Raw genomic sequence first — 17,182 nt, 5'->3', positions numbered from 1 at the left:
ATGCTCAGTTAAAAGAAGGAAAGTAATACTGTTAGAAACAAAACTAATGTATTTCAAAAACATGTTTTTTTTTTATAGGGAAGCAGCTATAGAGAGGGTCTAACTCCAGTTCTTAGCTTATTAACCGAATGTTCCCGAGCCCATCGAAACATCCGAAAATTTCTCAAAGATCAGGTAACTGCTTGTGTATTACATCTTAAAGTTAGTCTTTTTATGTGCATTTTAAACATAGAATTAATTGAATTTCTCACAATGATTTTGTCTCAGAAAATCGGAAACTCAGAAAAGTTAATTTTAATCTTTGAAATCTTCTTAATCAGGAAGTCTGTATTTTTTGAGTCATTCATTCAACAAATGCTACTGAGATCTGCTGTGTGCTTTGTTTTGGGCATTGAACAACAGATGAAGTCTTTCCCCTTGTGGAGTTATTTCATAGAAAGGGGGACAAAAAGTAAAAAAAATATAAAATATAATGGCAGGTGGTTGTTAAGTGTTCTGAAGATGAAGCAGTTTAAGAGAAAGAAGACACTTTAAGGGAACAAGGAAGGACCTCTCTGAGATGACATTTGAACAGAAAAGTGTAAGAGTATCTCTGAGAATATTTGGAAAAGGAATGTACCAGAGAGAACAAGTTCACAACCCTTGAAACAAGAGGATGCTTTGGTATACTTAAGGAAAAGCCAAGAAGCCCAGTGTGCCTAGGCCACAATCTGCAAGGGGAGAGTGGTAGATGAAGAAAGGTAACAGGAGCCAGATATAGCAGGCGGTGTAAGACTTTTGATTCTCTTCTAAGTGAGATGAGAAGATATTGGAGTGTTTTAAGAGGGGAAGTGATGTGACCTTATTTATGCTTAAAGATACTCTGGCTACTATTTGTAGGATGGACTCTAGTGGAGCACAAATGGATGCAAGGAGGCAAGTCCAAAAGATAACTGATGTTGAAAGTTTGGACTAGGATGGTAGTGGTTAGAGTTCATACTTGGGGATATGTTTTAATTGTTTTAGTATGTCTTAAAAGTAGCTCACAAAACTTGCTGATAGATTGAAATGTGGGTTGAAAAAGAAAAAATTAGGGTGATTTTTAAACTTTTAGATTATATTTTAGACTCCAACTGTAAGACTTTGATAGTAACAATAACTGAAATTAGCCTTTTTCTCTAAAATCCCAATTTCAAGCACCTTCTCTTAGTTAATATCCTCAATCTAACATTCTTTCATCCTCTGAGGATTGTCTATCATTTTTTCCCACCGTTCTTCACTCAGTCATACCTTCTCTCCTTAACCAGGCTAGATTCCACCTGAAGTTCATTATTATAATCACTCCTTCCCATACATCTCTAACCAGCATCTTGTGTTCTCCCTCAGCCATACTCACCTGGCAAAACCTAACAAACTGGCTAACTCCAGCTTTCTACCTGCTCTGGGTATCCAAGCACTTGAATGTGGTAAGAAAATAACACAACCATTTTGACTAGTCTACTTTAAGACCACCAACCCCAACTGGTTCCTTAGCAAACTCCAAGATGATTATTTCACAGCTCCTTTTTCTTCACACCTCCAACGCTTACTGCCCTCTTTTCACTCTCATTTCTTGACTTTGTTTCCTATTTCACCATGAAATTAAGAAAAAAAGCTTTATCTTTCTACGATTGCATCTGCTATCCGTCTGCATCTATACTGCCACATTTCTTGTATTCCCATCTGTCACAATGGATGAATCATTGCTACTTCTGTCTGTGGTCAGCTTTTGTCCTGGATTTCTTTCCCTCTCACCTTCTCATGAACTTTACACCTGCATTTTTTCCCCCTCTCTCTTCTTATATTAATCATTTTTAAAAATGTATTGGATTATTTAAGTCAGCACGCAAACACATCTTCCATCTTAAAAACAAAAACACCTTCCCTTATCCCACTTCTCAGGTTACCTTCCCATTTCTGTGCTCCTCTTCATGCAGTGTTCCTCAGAAGAGTTTTCTGTACTCACTCTCTCTATTCTTTTTACTCATTTTTGACTCTCTCCTAAACCCTCTGTATTTAGGCTACATGCTTTCTGCCCCACTGCAAAGGTGTTTATCAGAGTCACCAACTCAACATTACTGAAGCTAATAGTTCTCAAATCTCTTTTTTTAAATTCTCCAATAGAATTTGATGTAAGTATTCCCTCCTTCTTGAAATACTTTCTACACTTGGTTTCTAGGATACAGTAGAGAACCTCTTCTTTGTTGATCTTCCTTGTTTTCCAGACCCTAAATGTTCGAGTACCCTGGGTAATACTGTCTTCTTTTCATATCTGCTCCCTTGATGATCTCATTCAAGAGTCATGATTTTGAAAATCATCTATATATGCTGATGACTCTCAAATTTATATCTCTAGCCCTGACCTGTCCCCTAAGCTCTAGACTTATACAGTGAACTACCTACTCATCTCCCCGCCTTGGATGTGTAGTATGTATCTCAAGTTTAACATACCTCAAACTAATAGCTTGATTTTCATCCCTCCAACCTATTTCCTCCCCTTCTTTCCACATTTCAATACATGGTACCACCATTCACCCAATTGTTCATGTATCATTACATAGAATCTCCCCTAATAAATGAACCAGGTTCATTTTTTCCCCTCTATTTATAGTCAAGATTTAGTAAGCACCTTACTCGCTATCTAGAACACACTAACAGGTAGTGGGGATAAGGAAAGATTAGAAAATAGAGACCATATTTGAGGAATTTGCAGTCTGTTGAAAGAAGAGAGGTACCCTAAAAAACATGAATAACTTAAGCAAGATTGATTGATTAATGAATTAAGGTCATTTTCACATTTGATTATTTTAAGACATTTTCCTTTGACTAGGAGGAATTGGTGAAGAACAATAAATGAAAATACTTTTGTTTCTGTATTTTTGCTTTTTTTCCATAGGGGATCCAGGTACAACTAAACTGTTTGGATTTTGCTGTCTCTAAACAGAATAGCCCCTCAAAAAACTTATTCATTAAATAGCTTATTTAGATGAAGGCCTTGGGCCACATATTGTGTTGTTAAAAAAGACTATGGACTCAATGTCTATGTGCAAGAAACGTTACAGTATAGGTAAGGAGATGAAACATGACAGGTAAAAAGGTAACTAAAGATACAAGGCATACTACAGAAATCAACTTTCCTTCTGAAGAGGATGCACTGTAGACTGTTATGATAAAGAAAGGCAGAACTTAAAGTACAGATGATTAACTCTGATAATATATAAGTGGAACCATGGCTCATTATTATACCCTGTAGTGAACACCTGGTTAAATCCAACTCATGCATACCCAAAGGAAATTGGTCTTGAATATTCTGTATTTGGGAGGTAGAAAAGAAAACAAGTAGTAGAAATTACTGATCCAGGTTGTATTATTCTGGAGAGGCTTATAGAAGCAATGAGTATTTGGGGGATTTGAAAGAGAAACTGGACAAGATTTCTCAAAGAAAAAATTTGTTGGAGGTAGTATGCTGGGGGGAAATACATGTGCAATTTGTCTGGGAGTGGTATATAACAGTAACAACAAAATTTTGTTAAAAATTTGTTTTAAGGAACCAAAAACGTAGCTAACAAAATTTTTACATGATAGCCTTTGTTCATAATTCTGTACTCTAGGTTCTATAGACATATACTACATGAAATCATTTGTTACATGTTTCATTCTTTTAGAATGGGAGATGTAATAAGTATGGTTCAATAATGATTCGCAGTAATAAGGATTTATTGTGCAGTTACTTTGTACCTAGCATTTTGCTCTACCCAGCCAGAGACTGAAATATGTATTCCATAAACACTTTGGATAAGTTACTTAATTTTCTGAGATTTAGTTTCCATTTTTGTTTATAGCTGTGTCTCCTGTGCCTCTGATATCTCCTCATACATGGTAGGTACTTGATATAGAAAGAGAGAGAGAGAAGAAAGTCATTCAAGTGATTAAATAAAATTATATATACATAAAGGGTCTGGCATATAATAGGTGCACAGTTAAGTTCTTATTTGACTTTGTGTCTGCCCTCATTTCTTAGCACAGTGCCTAGCTTATATAAGACACTTAATATAAGCTACTTAAATTTTCCTTAAAGGAAAAATGAATTAATTTAAGTAGCTTATATTACAGGTGTTCATTAAACATCTGTAATATGCTAGACACTGGGAAGAGAACGGTAAAGAAAACAGATCTCTGCCCCAGTGGAACCTGGTCTTATGGAAGGAGGCAGACGAGTAAACAATTACGTACTATGTCTGGTGGTGATAAGTGCTATGAGGAAGATTATGGCAGAGTAAGGAGGTGGAGGTGTACAAAACGAGAGTGCTAAAGGTTAGTGATATAGAATGGTCAGGGAATGTCTCCTATAAGTTTGGGCAAATACCTCAAGGAAGTAAGGAGAGTGCCATGCAAGTTTCTAGAAAGAGTTTCTGGGCAAAGGGAGAAGCAAATGCAAAAGAACTGAGGCAGGAAAGTATTTGGCATGTTTAAGGTCCATGGAGGTCTGTGTGTCTGTAACAGCATAAGCAGGGAGAATAGTAGAAATGAAGTCAGAGAAGTAGCAGGAAGCCAGATTATGTGGAATCCTGTAAGTTGTAAGGACCTTGCCTTTTACTCTGAGATGAGAAGCCATGGGAACTGGAGAACTTTGAGGAGTGGTGTGATCTGACATTCAAAGGATCATCCTAGCTGCTATGTAGAGAATAAATTATAGAGTGACCAGGATGGAAGCAGGGACCGCTTACAAGGCTGTGGTATTAGTCCAGAAAGAAATATTGGTACCTTGGATTTGGTAATACTGGAGGAGGTGGTGAGAAGTGGTTGGATTGTGAGTATATTTTAGAGGTGGAGCTGACATAATATGCTGATGGATGGATATGAAAGAGAGGAGTCAAGGATATTTCCAAGGTTTTTGTACTAAGCAGTTGGGAGAATGGACTTACCATTTAATGAGATGGAAAACTGCATAACGAACAGGTTTGGTGGGAATATCAAGAGTCCTGTTTAGAACCTGCTAAATTTTAGAGGTCTATAAAAGTCTTGAGGTCAGAAACAAAGAATAGAATAGTGATTACCAAGGGCTGTGGAGAACATGGGGAGTTATTATTCAATGGATATAAAATTTCAATAATGTAAAATTATTAAGTTCAAGTGATCTTCTGTACAACGTTGTACCTATAGAATGATGGTTACCAGAGGCTGGGAAGGACAGTAGGGGAGTAGAGGAAGAAGGAGGAATGGGGATGGCTAATGGGTACAAAAATGTAGTTCAATAGAATGAATAAGATATAGTATTTGATAGTACAACAGGGTGACATCAACAATAATTTATTGCACATTTTAAAAACAACTAAAAGAGTATAATTGGATTGTTTGTAACACAAAGAAAGCGTAAATGGTGAATACCTCATTTACCCTGATGTGATTATTATTCATGGTATGCCTGTATCAAAATATCTCTTATACCCCGTAAATATATAACCTACTGTGTACCCACGAAAATTTAAAAAGCTTTTTTTCTTTTCTTCTTCTTCTTTTTTTTTTGGTAGAAACGGGGTCTCGCTATGTTGCCCAGGCTGGTCTCAAGCTCCTGGTGTCAAGAGATCCTCCTGCATTAGTCTCCAAACTGCTGGGATTATAGGTGTGAGCTACCATGCCTGGCCAAAAATTAAAAATTAAAAAAATAAAATACAAAAAAAACCCAACAGTACTGTATGGTACACATAAAAATTTAAGAAATTTAGAAAAAAGAAACAAAGAATCAATCATGGGTCCCATCTAGACTTAACTGAATCAGAGTCTGCATTTTAACAAGATCCACAGGTGTGCATTGATTAGAATACACATTCCAGTCGAAAATCACTAGCCTGAAAAGCACTAGTTAACAGGATGACTTCATGACATTTTAATTTGCTTTATAATCAGTATGTAAATGTAAGTAAGGTGGTGGCAGTATATTTAATATTATACTAGGTTGAATATCCTCTATATAGATCTACCATTTATATAATTATCTTAAAAAATGAAAATTTGTCAATTTTAATATAACTTCTGCCCTTATTTAAATCTGTTGCTTCCCATCACTCTTTGTAAAATTCTATCATTTCAGTGATTTAAAAAAAAAAGTTTGGAGGTCAGGGAAGAAATCAGCATTGGAGATATAATTTAGGGCAGAGGTCCTCAACCCCAGGGCCTGCTCCATGGCTTTTTAGGAACTGGGCTGCACAGCAGGAGGTGACCAGCAGGTGAGCATTACTGCCTCAGCTCTGCCTCCTGTCAGAGCAGCTGAAGCATTAGATTCTCATAGGAGCACAAACCCTATTGCAAACTGTGCATGCAAGGGATCTAGGTTGCGTGTGCCTTATGAGAATCTAACTAATGCCTGATGATCTGAGATGGAACAGTTTCATCTTGAAACCCCCACCCAAGCCCCAGTCTGTGGAAAAATTGTCTTCCATGAAACCAGCTCAGTCCCTGGTGCCAAAAGGTTGGGGACTGCTATTTAGGGAGTCATCAGGATGCAGAGACTATATAAAGCCATAAAACTGGATGAGATCACAAATTGAGTGAGTAAAAATAATGAAGTTGCCTATGAACTTGAAGTTGCCTACAAACTCAACCCTTGAATATTCCAACATTAACAAAAGAGGAATAGAAAAGAGAATTGGCAAAAGAGCCTGAGACAAAGCAACCAATGAGATAGGAAGAGAACCAGGAGAAAGGTGTGTGGGTGGAAAAAGGGGTGAGTGAGTGAGCAAACTAACAGAAAAACTGAGCAAGTTTCATAACCCCTCTGGGGATCAGTCTATTTGCCATCACTTTTAATAGCAAAAACCACAATTACTTTTGCACCAGCCTAATACAAAACAGGGATGAGAGTGATGTTACTACCTCCTTTGCAGGGTTACTGTGAGGATTATAAATGATGTGATGTATATATACCATCTATTACAGCAACTAATGCATAGAAAGTACTCAAAAATTAATAGCCATTTTTATTATAAAATTAAACAACTAGAAAACATAAGTACAGTTTTCTTAATTAAATAAAGGTTGAGTGTCCCTAATCTAGAAGTCCCGAATGTTCCAAAATCTGCAACTGTTTGAGCACTAACATGATGCTCAAAGGAAATGGTCATTTTGGAGCATTTTTGATTTCAGATTCTAGGATTAAGGATGCTTAATCCCTAAGTATATATAACATAAATATTTCAAAGTTCCCCCAAAACAGAAATCCGAAGCACTTCTGGTCCCAAGAGTTTTGGATAAGGTGTACTCTACTATACTAGAAATGTTGGAGGTGCCTATACTAGAAATGTTGGAGGACCCAAGAGAAGGTAAAAATCAGTACGACTCAGGGTATTAGGGAAGTCTTCATGGAAGAAAGACCTGACCTAGACTTCAAAATGGATTTTCATAGAGGCAAGTTGAGGCATTCCAGGTGCCGAGGTGAACAAAAACTCAGAAATTCATTTGAGGATAGCATGATGGTACAGTGAAGAGATGTTTCTGATCAAATGAAACCTCATTGCAGGCATAAAATCACTTGAGGTCTGTTTTTTGTTTAGTTTTATTTTATTTGGAAGCTAACCTTTTTTTTTTTTTTTGCTCCTACAATACAAACCCCAGTAGACATTACAAGACTGGCCAGTTGCATTGTACCATCCTCACTCACTCTAGTAACCTCGATTGATGATGGTTTTTGCATTTGTGCCATCAGGTTTTACCACCGTTGAGGGATGTGACAAATCGACCTGAAGTTGGCTCAACTGTGAGAAATAAGCTGGTGCGCCTCATGACACATGTTGACCTTGGAGTCAAGCAAATTGCTGCTGAATTCCTTTTTGTCCTTTGCAAAGAGAGAGGTAGGTTAAACTCTCTTTGCCTCTGCCTTTTATCTTTCAGAGGGAATTTGAGAAATTTAGTTGATAGTGTTAGTCCTGGTCATCTCATTCCATTCTATCCAAAGCTTACTGTATGTTCTATTAGAGAGGCTGAGGAGTTAATAAAAATTAATAATCAAAAGCATTTTTATACACTTCTGAATTCATTGAGAAATACAAAGACAGATACATTATGTTTAAACACACTCATGTTTAAACTTTGCCTTCTGTATCCTTAACCCAGCCTTCATCGTAATGGGGCAAGACTTAGAACCATTATGAAAAGTTGCTTCAGCAATTCAGGGGCTACTGTTTTAATAAGCAGGCACAGGTCTGGGTTGCTTCCTCTATTTGATTCCTCTTGGAATTAAAGCTATAGGAGTTTTAGTTTCTTTACTAAGTTTTCCAATCAGTAGTTACTGAATATGAGCTATATAATATACTGAATAGAAATGTTAAAAATGCATAATACCCTTGAGACAAAGGTAAGAGAGTGGTAGAGAGAAATTTTTAAATAACTGTACTACAGTGTAATAAATGCTGCTCTGTAAGTGTATATGAAGTGATTGCCTACTGAGCTAGATTCAACAATGAAAGATATTTTCTAAAATTATATGGATTTTTTACTCTGCAAAACGAAAGTTCTCTAAACAAGGAACTTTGATTATTCAGTTATTCTCACTTATTTTTTCTTCTTCTACTTTATAAATGTGCTAGTATAAAATCCCATCTAAGTAGATCTATATTCTGCTTTTTTTAAACTACCCCAGTTTTGTAAGATAGATAATTTGGAGATGGAAAAGTTCACTCCTTTTAAAATCTTAAGTCAGTTGTTATTCTTAAACTTCATTTCTGACATTTGATCCAACCACTTAAGTTCACATTAAGATGGTGTGTTAATAACCTAATTTGATCATTATCATAATGGTGATTATTAATTGAGAGATATCAAGTGCTTGACATTCTATGTATAATCTCATTTAATTCTCATAATGATCCCCTAAGGTGAATATTATTATTTCAATTTCATAAATGAAGCAACCTGCCACTTAAGAGCCTTTCAGTAACATGTCACATAGTTGCTTAGGTCAAGAGCCCTATCTTTTCATTCTGCCATATTTCCTCTCATAATAATTATATTAGCTACTATTATAGACTAGCATCTGACTTTTTTTTTTGGACCATTTGCTGCTTCTTTAATGACTGAAAAAAGATTGATTTAGCATCTTGGAATTAAGTGGTTAGCACAGTGCCTTGCATATAGTTATCTGTAAGTACTGGCTAAATTGAATTGTTTTTTTGAGATCAGAAATAATCTGTTTTTTAAAGTATAATTATAAATGTATATGCATAAATAACACACATATGTGTATCTATTCATTTTAATAGGTTTGTCAAAATATATACCAAAATATTATTTATTTTTAACTCTGAATAATAAGAGTACTGGTGATGTTTTTTAGTGGTCTGTATAATTTTTCTATAATGAACATGCATTTTTGTATACCTTTAAAAAGCTTTAAAATGGGGGAAAATATAGTTTATTCTGTAATCACATATCTAAGTGTATAAATAAATATACAAATCTAAATACATAATTACATATCTAATATATTTCTAAATATAACCTTACCAATGAGTGAGTGTCATAGCAGATATGGTATATTGCATTTATAAGTGAATTTTATTAACTTTTTAAGTTTGAAATGGTTGGTTTTGTTCCTCCTTGTACCCAATATTTAGCTTCATAGTCCTAACTTTGAGCCCAAAGCTAACTTACATTAGCAAATAATTTTTTTTTAATTTGACCTCAACAATTCTGCATTATAATCATTTTTTTCCTTCCAATTTGATTATAAGTTTAGTAAATGTATTCTTCTGAAATAAACAGGCATTCATTCAACAAATGTTTTTGAGCTATACTCTGGGATTACATAGGTATATAAGATGAACAATGTTTCTGCCTACATATTTTTTACTTTTTTATTTAAGGGTCACAGACTCAAATGCTTACAGCAGCCAAGCTGGTAATAAAAGTAAGTCAAGTGGACTAGATGTAAGGTGATAAATGCAAGCTGAGGCTTGGCTCATTGTTGGGGAGACAGTTGGGGTGGAGTGACAGAGGGACTATGGGAGACTGTAAAAAGGATGTTGCTACTATTTAGCTCCAACTGATTGTTACCATGAAAGAACATGTGGCCAGTATTAGCAGATGTTCCATGTTTTCAAGAGAAGCTATAACACTGGATTTTTACATAAAATGTCTGTTTTTAAATGTTGTCAACTAGTTCAAATTTAAATGCTCTGGACAGAAAAAAAGAAATGTCTGCAGTCTACCTTCAACTTAAAAGTGATCAGATTTTGGAATTTGGGTTTGGAGGTAGACTATTAAAATAAAATTCAAATAATTAATCAGAGTGTCTAAACTGTCCTCTTAAGGATTTGCCAAGTAAGTTTGAAAGTGAAGGCACCTTGATCAAGACTCATAGGTCTCACTGAGGTTGAAGGCCCAAAAAGAAAAATAATAAAAATAAAAAATAAAAAGAGAAGACTCATAGGTCAGACCACTAAGTAGAGACAGATAGCAAGCAGCAGTTATAATGAGTTAGGAACACAGAGACTGCATTAAGAAAGAGGTAAGAGAGAAAGGACAAAATTTTATGGAAGACTAGGCACAGAAAGAACCATTCAAGGGTCTTAAATACCCATCAGTGGCAGGCCCAACTGTATCCCCAGCACATAGTGGCCCACAGGTTAACTTGTACTCATGCCATTAACTTGTTCAGTTGAGCCTTGACATAACTATTTTTATCTCCCTGCAAATTGTGTATTTTCTACTAGGGGCCTAAAAATAGGCCTTACATTATTTAATTAAAAGAAGATGATTTGTAAAATAATCTCCTGCCTTGGTCCGGGTTCCCCCCACCTTTTAACATATTCATTAATTCTCAGTATGTGGTAGACTTTGTGGTATAGGAGTTGAATTACAAAAAATTAGGCTTGAACTCCCTTAGCACATAGCCCCACACCAATAAATTTACTGTGATACCCACTTCAGTCTCAGAGGAACAGGTGTCTCTACCTTGAAGTTCAACAGTCTGTCTTTCCTGTTGATAATTTCTCTTACTGTGTTTGCAGAAGCCTTGTTCCATCAGTTATTACCCTTTATTCTTTTGTTCTTTGAACTTGCCCTGAGTACTTTCCCCAGTCTATAGGTAGATTTATATCTATCACTGTCCTTCACTTCTTAACATCTTGAAAAACTTAGTCCTCAGCTTGCTGCAAGTAAGGCTTTCCACGACCATTCCCTCCCCGCAAATACCACTGAAAATGTTCTCAGGTCACAAATTACCTGATTTTCAAAAGCAATGGGTATTTTTTAGTCTTTGTCTTATTACGTCTCTCATAACAGTTGATGCTATTGTCCACTTTATTTGTTTCTGTACTACCACACACTCCTAGATGTCGTTTGACCTCTCTTCTTTTTTTTCAGTCTGATTTGCTAGCTCCTGTCCTTGTTCACATTTAATTGCTGGTGTTCCCTAAAGTTATCTTCTGGTCCCCACTCTCACTTCACATTGCTCCCTGAGTAATCTCATCCTCTCCCTTGGCTTCTGTTGCTGAAGAGATTCCCAAATCTATGTATCTTCAGCCCCAACCTTTCTTCTGAACCCTAGTCATATTTATCCACTTGCTTACTGGACATCTCCACCTGAGTTTCTCACTGGTACCTCAGACTCATGTCTAAAGTTGGATTTATGATCTTTGTTCCCATGACCTTCAACCTTTTTGTTATCCTTCTTTCACTTTCTCTGCAAAAAGCATTGTCTGTCTAGTTCGTAAAGCCAGAAACTTGAGGTACCCTAGGTTCCTTCTTTAAGGAATTCCTTCTTAAGAAGTCATAACAACCTCATCTATAGATTTTACCTCCTATTAAATATCTTTTATTTATTTCTCTCTTTCTGTTCCATACCACCATCTTAGTACAGGCTCTTAAAATTATTTTAACTATTAATAAGCTATTAAAATAGCTCATCTCTCTGTTTCTAGTCAGATTTTCTTCAGTTTGTCTTCCACATGGCTAACAGAGGGATTGTTATAAAATACAAATATAATCTTGTCATTCCCCCCATATAAAACTTTCAGTGATTCTCTGTTACCTGCATGATAAAATCCAAATATTACCTCCACAGAATTTCTGTGTAGTGTATTTTAAATCCACTCCCCTGTTACACTCCATGCTTAATCATACTAAATTCTTTATTCTTGCCTGATTATACTGCACCATTTCTTGGCATATCTCCATGGCTTGGCAGATGCTGTTCCTTTTGTGAGGAATGCTTCTCCTCATCTTTGTTACCTTGGCGACCTTTACTTATCCTTGAAGACCGTTTAAGCATCATCTCTGTGAAGATTTCTCTGACCATCTCAGGCAGAGTTCATCATTTTTTCCTTTGTGCCATTTTTCCTTCTCTGTTTTTAATACTTTTGACATTTGCTATGTTGTAACTCTTTATTTATGGAACTTAGATTCTAGACACTGAGTTTCCTTTAGGTCAGAGATCATGTCTTACTCATCTTTGGATCCCCAGTGCTTAACAGATAGCAGGTGCCCCATAAATGTTTAATAAAAGAGCAAATGTTTGTGCTCTCTATAAATTCAGGCTGGTGAATACACTGTCCCATTTAAAGGAGTAATTTCAGTACACTGTGATAAGTGCCCTAAGAGAGAAGTGTGCCAGATACTATGGCAACCTGGAAGAGGGAATGGCTGGCCAGTGTGGACAGGAGATCAGAGAAAGTCTTTACAGAAGAGGACAGAGAAATAGGAAATAGCCTTGAATGTATAGAAAAGAGTAAGATGTGAGGAATCTTGAGGAGAAAAAATTTGGAAAAGACAGCAGGGGCCAGAAAATGGGTTCTTTAGGCCTTGTTTTGGAATTTGAGCTTAGTTTTTAGTGGAAGACACTAGAGATTTTATCCAGGAAGGTTATAAAATCCTATTTTTGCTTTACAAAGATATTTTGGACAGTTGTATGGGATAAGAAATGGAGAAGTATGAGACTGGAAATAAGGATAGGAAGAGGAAGCTACTAGTTGAGTCTTCTGAAAGTTATAGCATTTGACTAGAAGGAAAAGGATTTTCACAGAGAAGGGGGAAATGGTCTCTGGGTAGAATCTAGTTCTTGACATTCTTTGTTCTTGGTAAAAGAGCAAAAACTTTTTGCTTTTATTTTAGAGTCTGGTAGAACCCACATTTGTGTAACTGTCTATGTTTTTACCAGTGCAGTTCTGACTTTGCACAGTGCTGCTGTGGTTGGTTTTCTCTGTTCATAGTGCCCTCTAGCATCCTGATAAAATAGTAGTGAAATGCTTCTCGCAACTTTTCGACTAAATGCTGAATTGTTACATTTAGGCAGCACTTTCATATAACCGTATGGATAATTACTATGCAAAGAACAAATACATTTATATGTTTCCTTTTTTTTTTTAGAACCACCTAGAAAATCTTTTGTTTGCCCTAGCAGCTCACCTTAACATCCAAGTGCAGTCAGTTTTCCTTTTACTACTTTCCCAATATCAAGTAGGATATTATATGGTGTATTTGAAAATAGACTTAAAAGTAGCTAGAAACACTGCTTCAGTGCTTCTCACTGTGAGGATTTTGTATTTCATTTGTCTCACCTTCTCTACCCCCAATTTTTGGGTATTTTATCCTGTTAACAGAAGTTCATGTGATTTTAAAACTCTTGGCTATATCCTTTATCTACTTTGAAGGCAAACTATGTCTTAAGTCATCTTTGTAACCTACACTGCCTGTCACAGAGTTAGCACATAATGTTTGTTCCAGTGAAAGAGGAGTTGACTTGATTTTCATAAAATTGCCAGGGTTTTTTACTACTAACTGGCTTCCAGAGAGATTTTCTACATAAGAGAACAGTTATTTAGTATTTTGTTTACTTCTATTTAACCTATTTGGCTTTTCATAACCTTTGCATTTTTTAACTCTCTTAATCTTTTGCCATTTTGTGACTTTTTAAATTATTGTTGTTTTGTCTTTAAGTATATTCATTTAAACATTTATTCATATCTCAATTTAAAGTTTCTAATTGTAATGAATATTTCTTTTCTGGATCCACTAAACCATCTCGTTTGTTAAAAATAAGCTTTATCAGTAATGCTTACAATGATAGTATCACCTACTGTCTGTAAAGTACTTTGTGTGGGTTTAGATCTGTGATCCTTTGCCTTCAGTGGCTTTGTGTCTGACAATGTCATTAAGAAAATGTCTGACCTTCATGAATGTTAATACCTGTATACACTGAACACTCATTCCTTCTGCTAGTACTTGTTAAGGATTCTTTCTTTTATCTAAAGCACTACATCTTGGGGAGGCACTGATGGCAAGAGGGAGCATATCAGATTTATTCAGCAGGCTTACCCCACCCTCATTCAGTAATTCTAATAGGATTCTATCCAGCATCCACTGAGAATTACTACAGAGAGACCACAGTTACCAATAGGTTTTAAGATTGAAAATGGCTAGTTTCAGCGTCATTTAATATGCTCATATTATTAGCCCGTGTTTCTTTTTGCACAAATTTCACCAGTTTGCTATATTCTTTGAAATCAGGGCTTCCTTTTATTTATCCCCATACCACCTATTTTCAGTGTCATGAGAGGGATCCTGTAGTTCGGGTATTTGAAAATGTAACCGTCAACTCTATCCTAGAGTATATTTATCCTGTCCATGTCCTCCATGATTTTATGCTCTGATCATATATACCCAGTTTTCTTACCTATTTTCCTTTCCACCAACCCTTTCAGTTCCCTAAAGTCATTTTAATTGCCTTTTTCTGAATCTTCTCCAGCTCTGTTTTGTCTTTTTTGAGGTAAGTGATCTGAATTAAAGATGTAGATTTTACTATGGCTTTATACATGGATAGATTGTGTGTTATGTTTCCTGCAGTTGCCTTTTAGATGACATTTTATCAACGTTCTGTTAAAAGCCTTAAGCAAATTTTCCCAATTCTTACCTTTTGATTAAATATTCTAATGTTTACCTTGAAATAGTACCTGAAGAAAATGAAATACTGCTAAACAAAGCTGCCAGTTATTGCTTAGTATCTTCCTTAAAGATGTTTAGAAATTAACCGTTGCAAAAGTTGTGTGTGTTGGCTGATCTTAGAGAGACGTCACTTCTTCCTGTTGGCAGGATAATACTTACTGAGAACCTCAACCAAACTTTCATTAGGCTTCTTCTTCTTTTTTTTTTTAACTAAGATAATTCTAAAATGATCATTTTGCCCACTTTTCTCAGAGAGAAAGAATGAATGTTTACTTTGTGGGAGATACTTTTCGTACTTTGCATATATTAACTTGTGAGGTAGATCGTTACTATTCTATTTCTACAGATTAGAAAACTAGGATAAAGCTGCAAAATATCTTACCCAAGTCGGCCAGCTAGTAATTGATAGAGCCATTATTGAAATCCTACCAGTTTAACTCCTCGGTCTACCTTCTCAATGGGCTTCACATGCTTATATATTTTTGCTGACTTTTTATTTAAAAAAAGCAGTAAGTTATTGCCTATTCTATTTGCTAATATCCTTCCTTAAGTTTTCTTATTTCTTATGCCCTTTTCTTCCAGTTCCAACAAAGAATGAGAGAAATACTTTACGTTATGTGCCATATTGCTAAAATCACAATCTGACTTTCACTCTCTCTAGTTTCTTATTATTTCTTCAAAACTGGATTTTCAAATAGTAAGATCTGAAATCAGAAACTTAAAGCATGACACTTACCAAAGGCCTGGCAGTCAGAGAGGCCCCACTCTTGCCGTAAAGGGTGTTCAAAACAGCTCTGTTTTAGTTTCTGATACCTCAAAAAAGACTCTTAGTCTCTAGAGCCTATGGGAAAATTTCTAAGTAGTTCAGTGTAACCACTACCACGTTTTGATGATCTCTCAATTTAAAGGTTTACTGCCATAGTGTGTGTCTTTAACCTTCCTGTGTTGGTGAGTGATTGGTGATGATGATTAAGACCCAAGGATTCCTATCTAAAACCCTATTCTGTTTTTGCAGTGGATAGTCTGCTGAAATATACTGGCTATGGGAATGCTGCAGGACTGTTGGCGGCCAGGGGCCTCTTGGCTGGAGGAAGAGGAGATAATTGGTACTCAGAGGATGAGGACACAGACACTGAAGAATACAAAAATGCAAAACCAAAGTATAGTATCAAATTTCTTTTCACCTAACTATGGCTGTGCCTTTGAGTTGGTTATTTGCCTTTCACTTCCTTTGTCTTTCATTTTCCAAGTGTTTCTTTTCTCTTGTGGATTTGGAAGCTTTCCATTTAATGGTGTTTTTAGAGGCAGTTTCATAGCTAGTGCCTTAGAAAGTGACTTCAAGTGATTGAAGAAGGCTAATAATGCAAAAAATGTTCTGGTGCATGATTTTTTCAACATGCTTATTATCTTTTCCTACGTACTAAGAGAGCTGGTGTTTAGGTTGTAGTGAAAAGGCGTTATTGCTTACTATTTGCTTTCCTTTCCATAGGTTGAAATTTTTTAAGGTATAACCAAGACTACATATTTAAGTTAATTATTTGATGCTTCAGTATTTCTCAGAAATCTAGATGTAGGATCTGATCTTCCCCCTTGCATAAAAGCCTTTATAAGTCAATAAAATAGTGCAACAAGACACATTAATAAAAAAGAAAAGAAGTCTGGCTTCACAGTGAATTTTAATCAAACAAACATATAGAGAATCATCTTTTAACAGATAGATTGGTGCACTGAGTAGGCAAACCAGAGACTCTATGAAGTCTTCTCTGAGTCAGTGCTTACAAATTAAGGACATAATTATTCTATTTTATCCCAAGATAAGCCACCTCTTCTTCCTCCTATTCCCTCTCCATCCTTTCCATCCCACTCGTAACCCTCAACCCGTGTGAATTCTTAGTTTCCGCTTATTAGGAGTTATTTGAGTTACGTTTTTTCTGGGTTCTATTTGAAGATTTCCATCTGTAAATTGGAAGGGCTTGCCCTTCTCTTTTGGCATGGTGACATTGACATGCTGTGCTTTCTGCTGGCCGTCTTCTAGAGTGTGATGTGGATCATGCAGTAGTTGATCGAGGATAGACAATATTTATCTGCAAAATTTGATCCTTTTAAAAGACATACATTGTGCCTTGTTGACATGAAAGTAACGGGTTGTCAGAAGGTGAAAGAAATGATCAGTCCCCAATTAGATAGGACATATATGGCCTGTTTCTTGGCAAATCAGGTCTGAGTAGGT

At 36.0% G+C, this 17,182-nt stretch overlaps 1 protein-coding gene across 7 annotated transcripts in view; it reads left to right on the top strand.

The window, feature by feature from the left end:
* Nucleotides 1-17,182, top strand: part of RIC8B (RIC8 guanine nucleotide exchange factor B) — a 116,298-nt gene that overhangs the window by 71,649 nt on the left and 27,467 nt on the right. For all 7 annotated transcript variants that reach the window (XR_001110085.3, XR_001110082.3, XR_001110084.3 and 4 more), the window contains 3 exons: nucleotides 79-174; nucleotides 7,721-7,865; nucleotides 15,968-16,112. Coding sequence is in view for 4 of the 7 variants with exons in the window: in XM_012469178.3 (XP_012324601.1) it covers nucleotides 79-174; nucleotides 7,721-7,865; nucleotides 15,968-16,112 (386 nt within the window). In the remaining 3 variants the exon portion in view is untranslated. The remainder of the gene's footprint in view (nucleotides 1-78; nucleotides 175-7,720; nucleotides 7,866-15,967; nucleotides 16,113-17,182) is intronic.

Source organism: Aotus nancymaae, unplaced genomic scaffold, assembly GCF_030222135.1.
Source record: "Aotus nancymaae isolate 86718 unplaced genomic scaffold, 86718_ANA_hifiasm-v0.15.2.pri h1tg000021l, whole genome shotgun sequence".
NCBI lineage: Eukaryota > Metazoa > Chordata > Mammalia > Primates > Aotidae > Aotus > Aotus nancymaae.
Note: the sequence above shows the minus strand (reverse complement) of the source record. Positions and strands in the feature narration are given on the sequence as shown.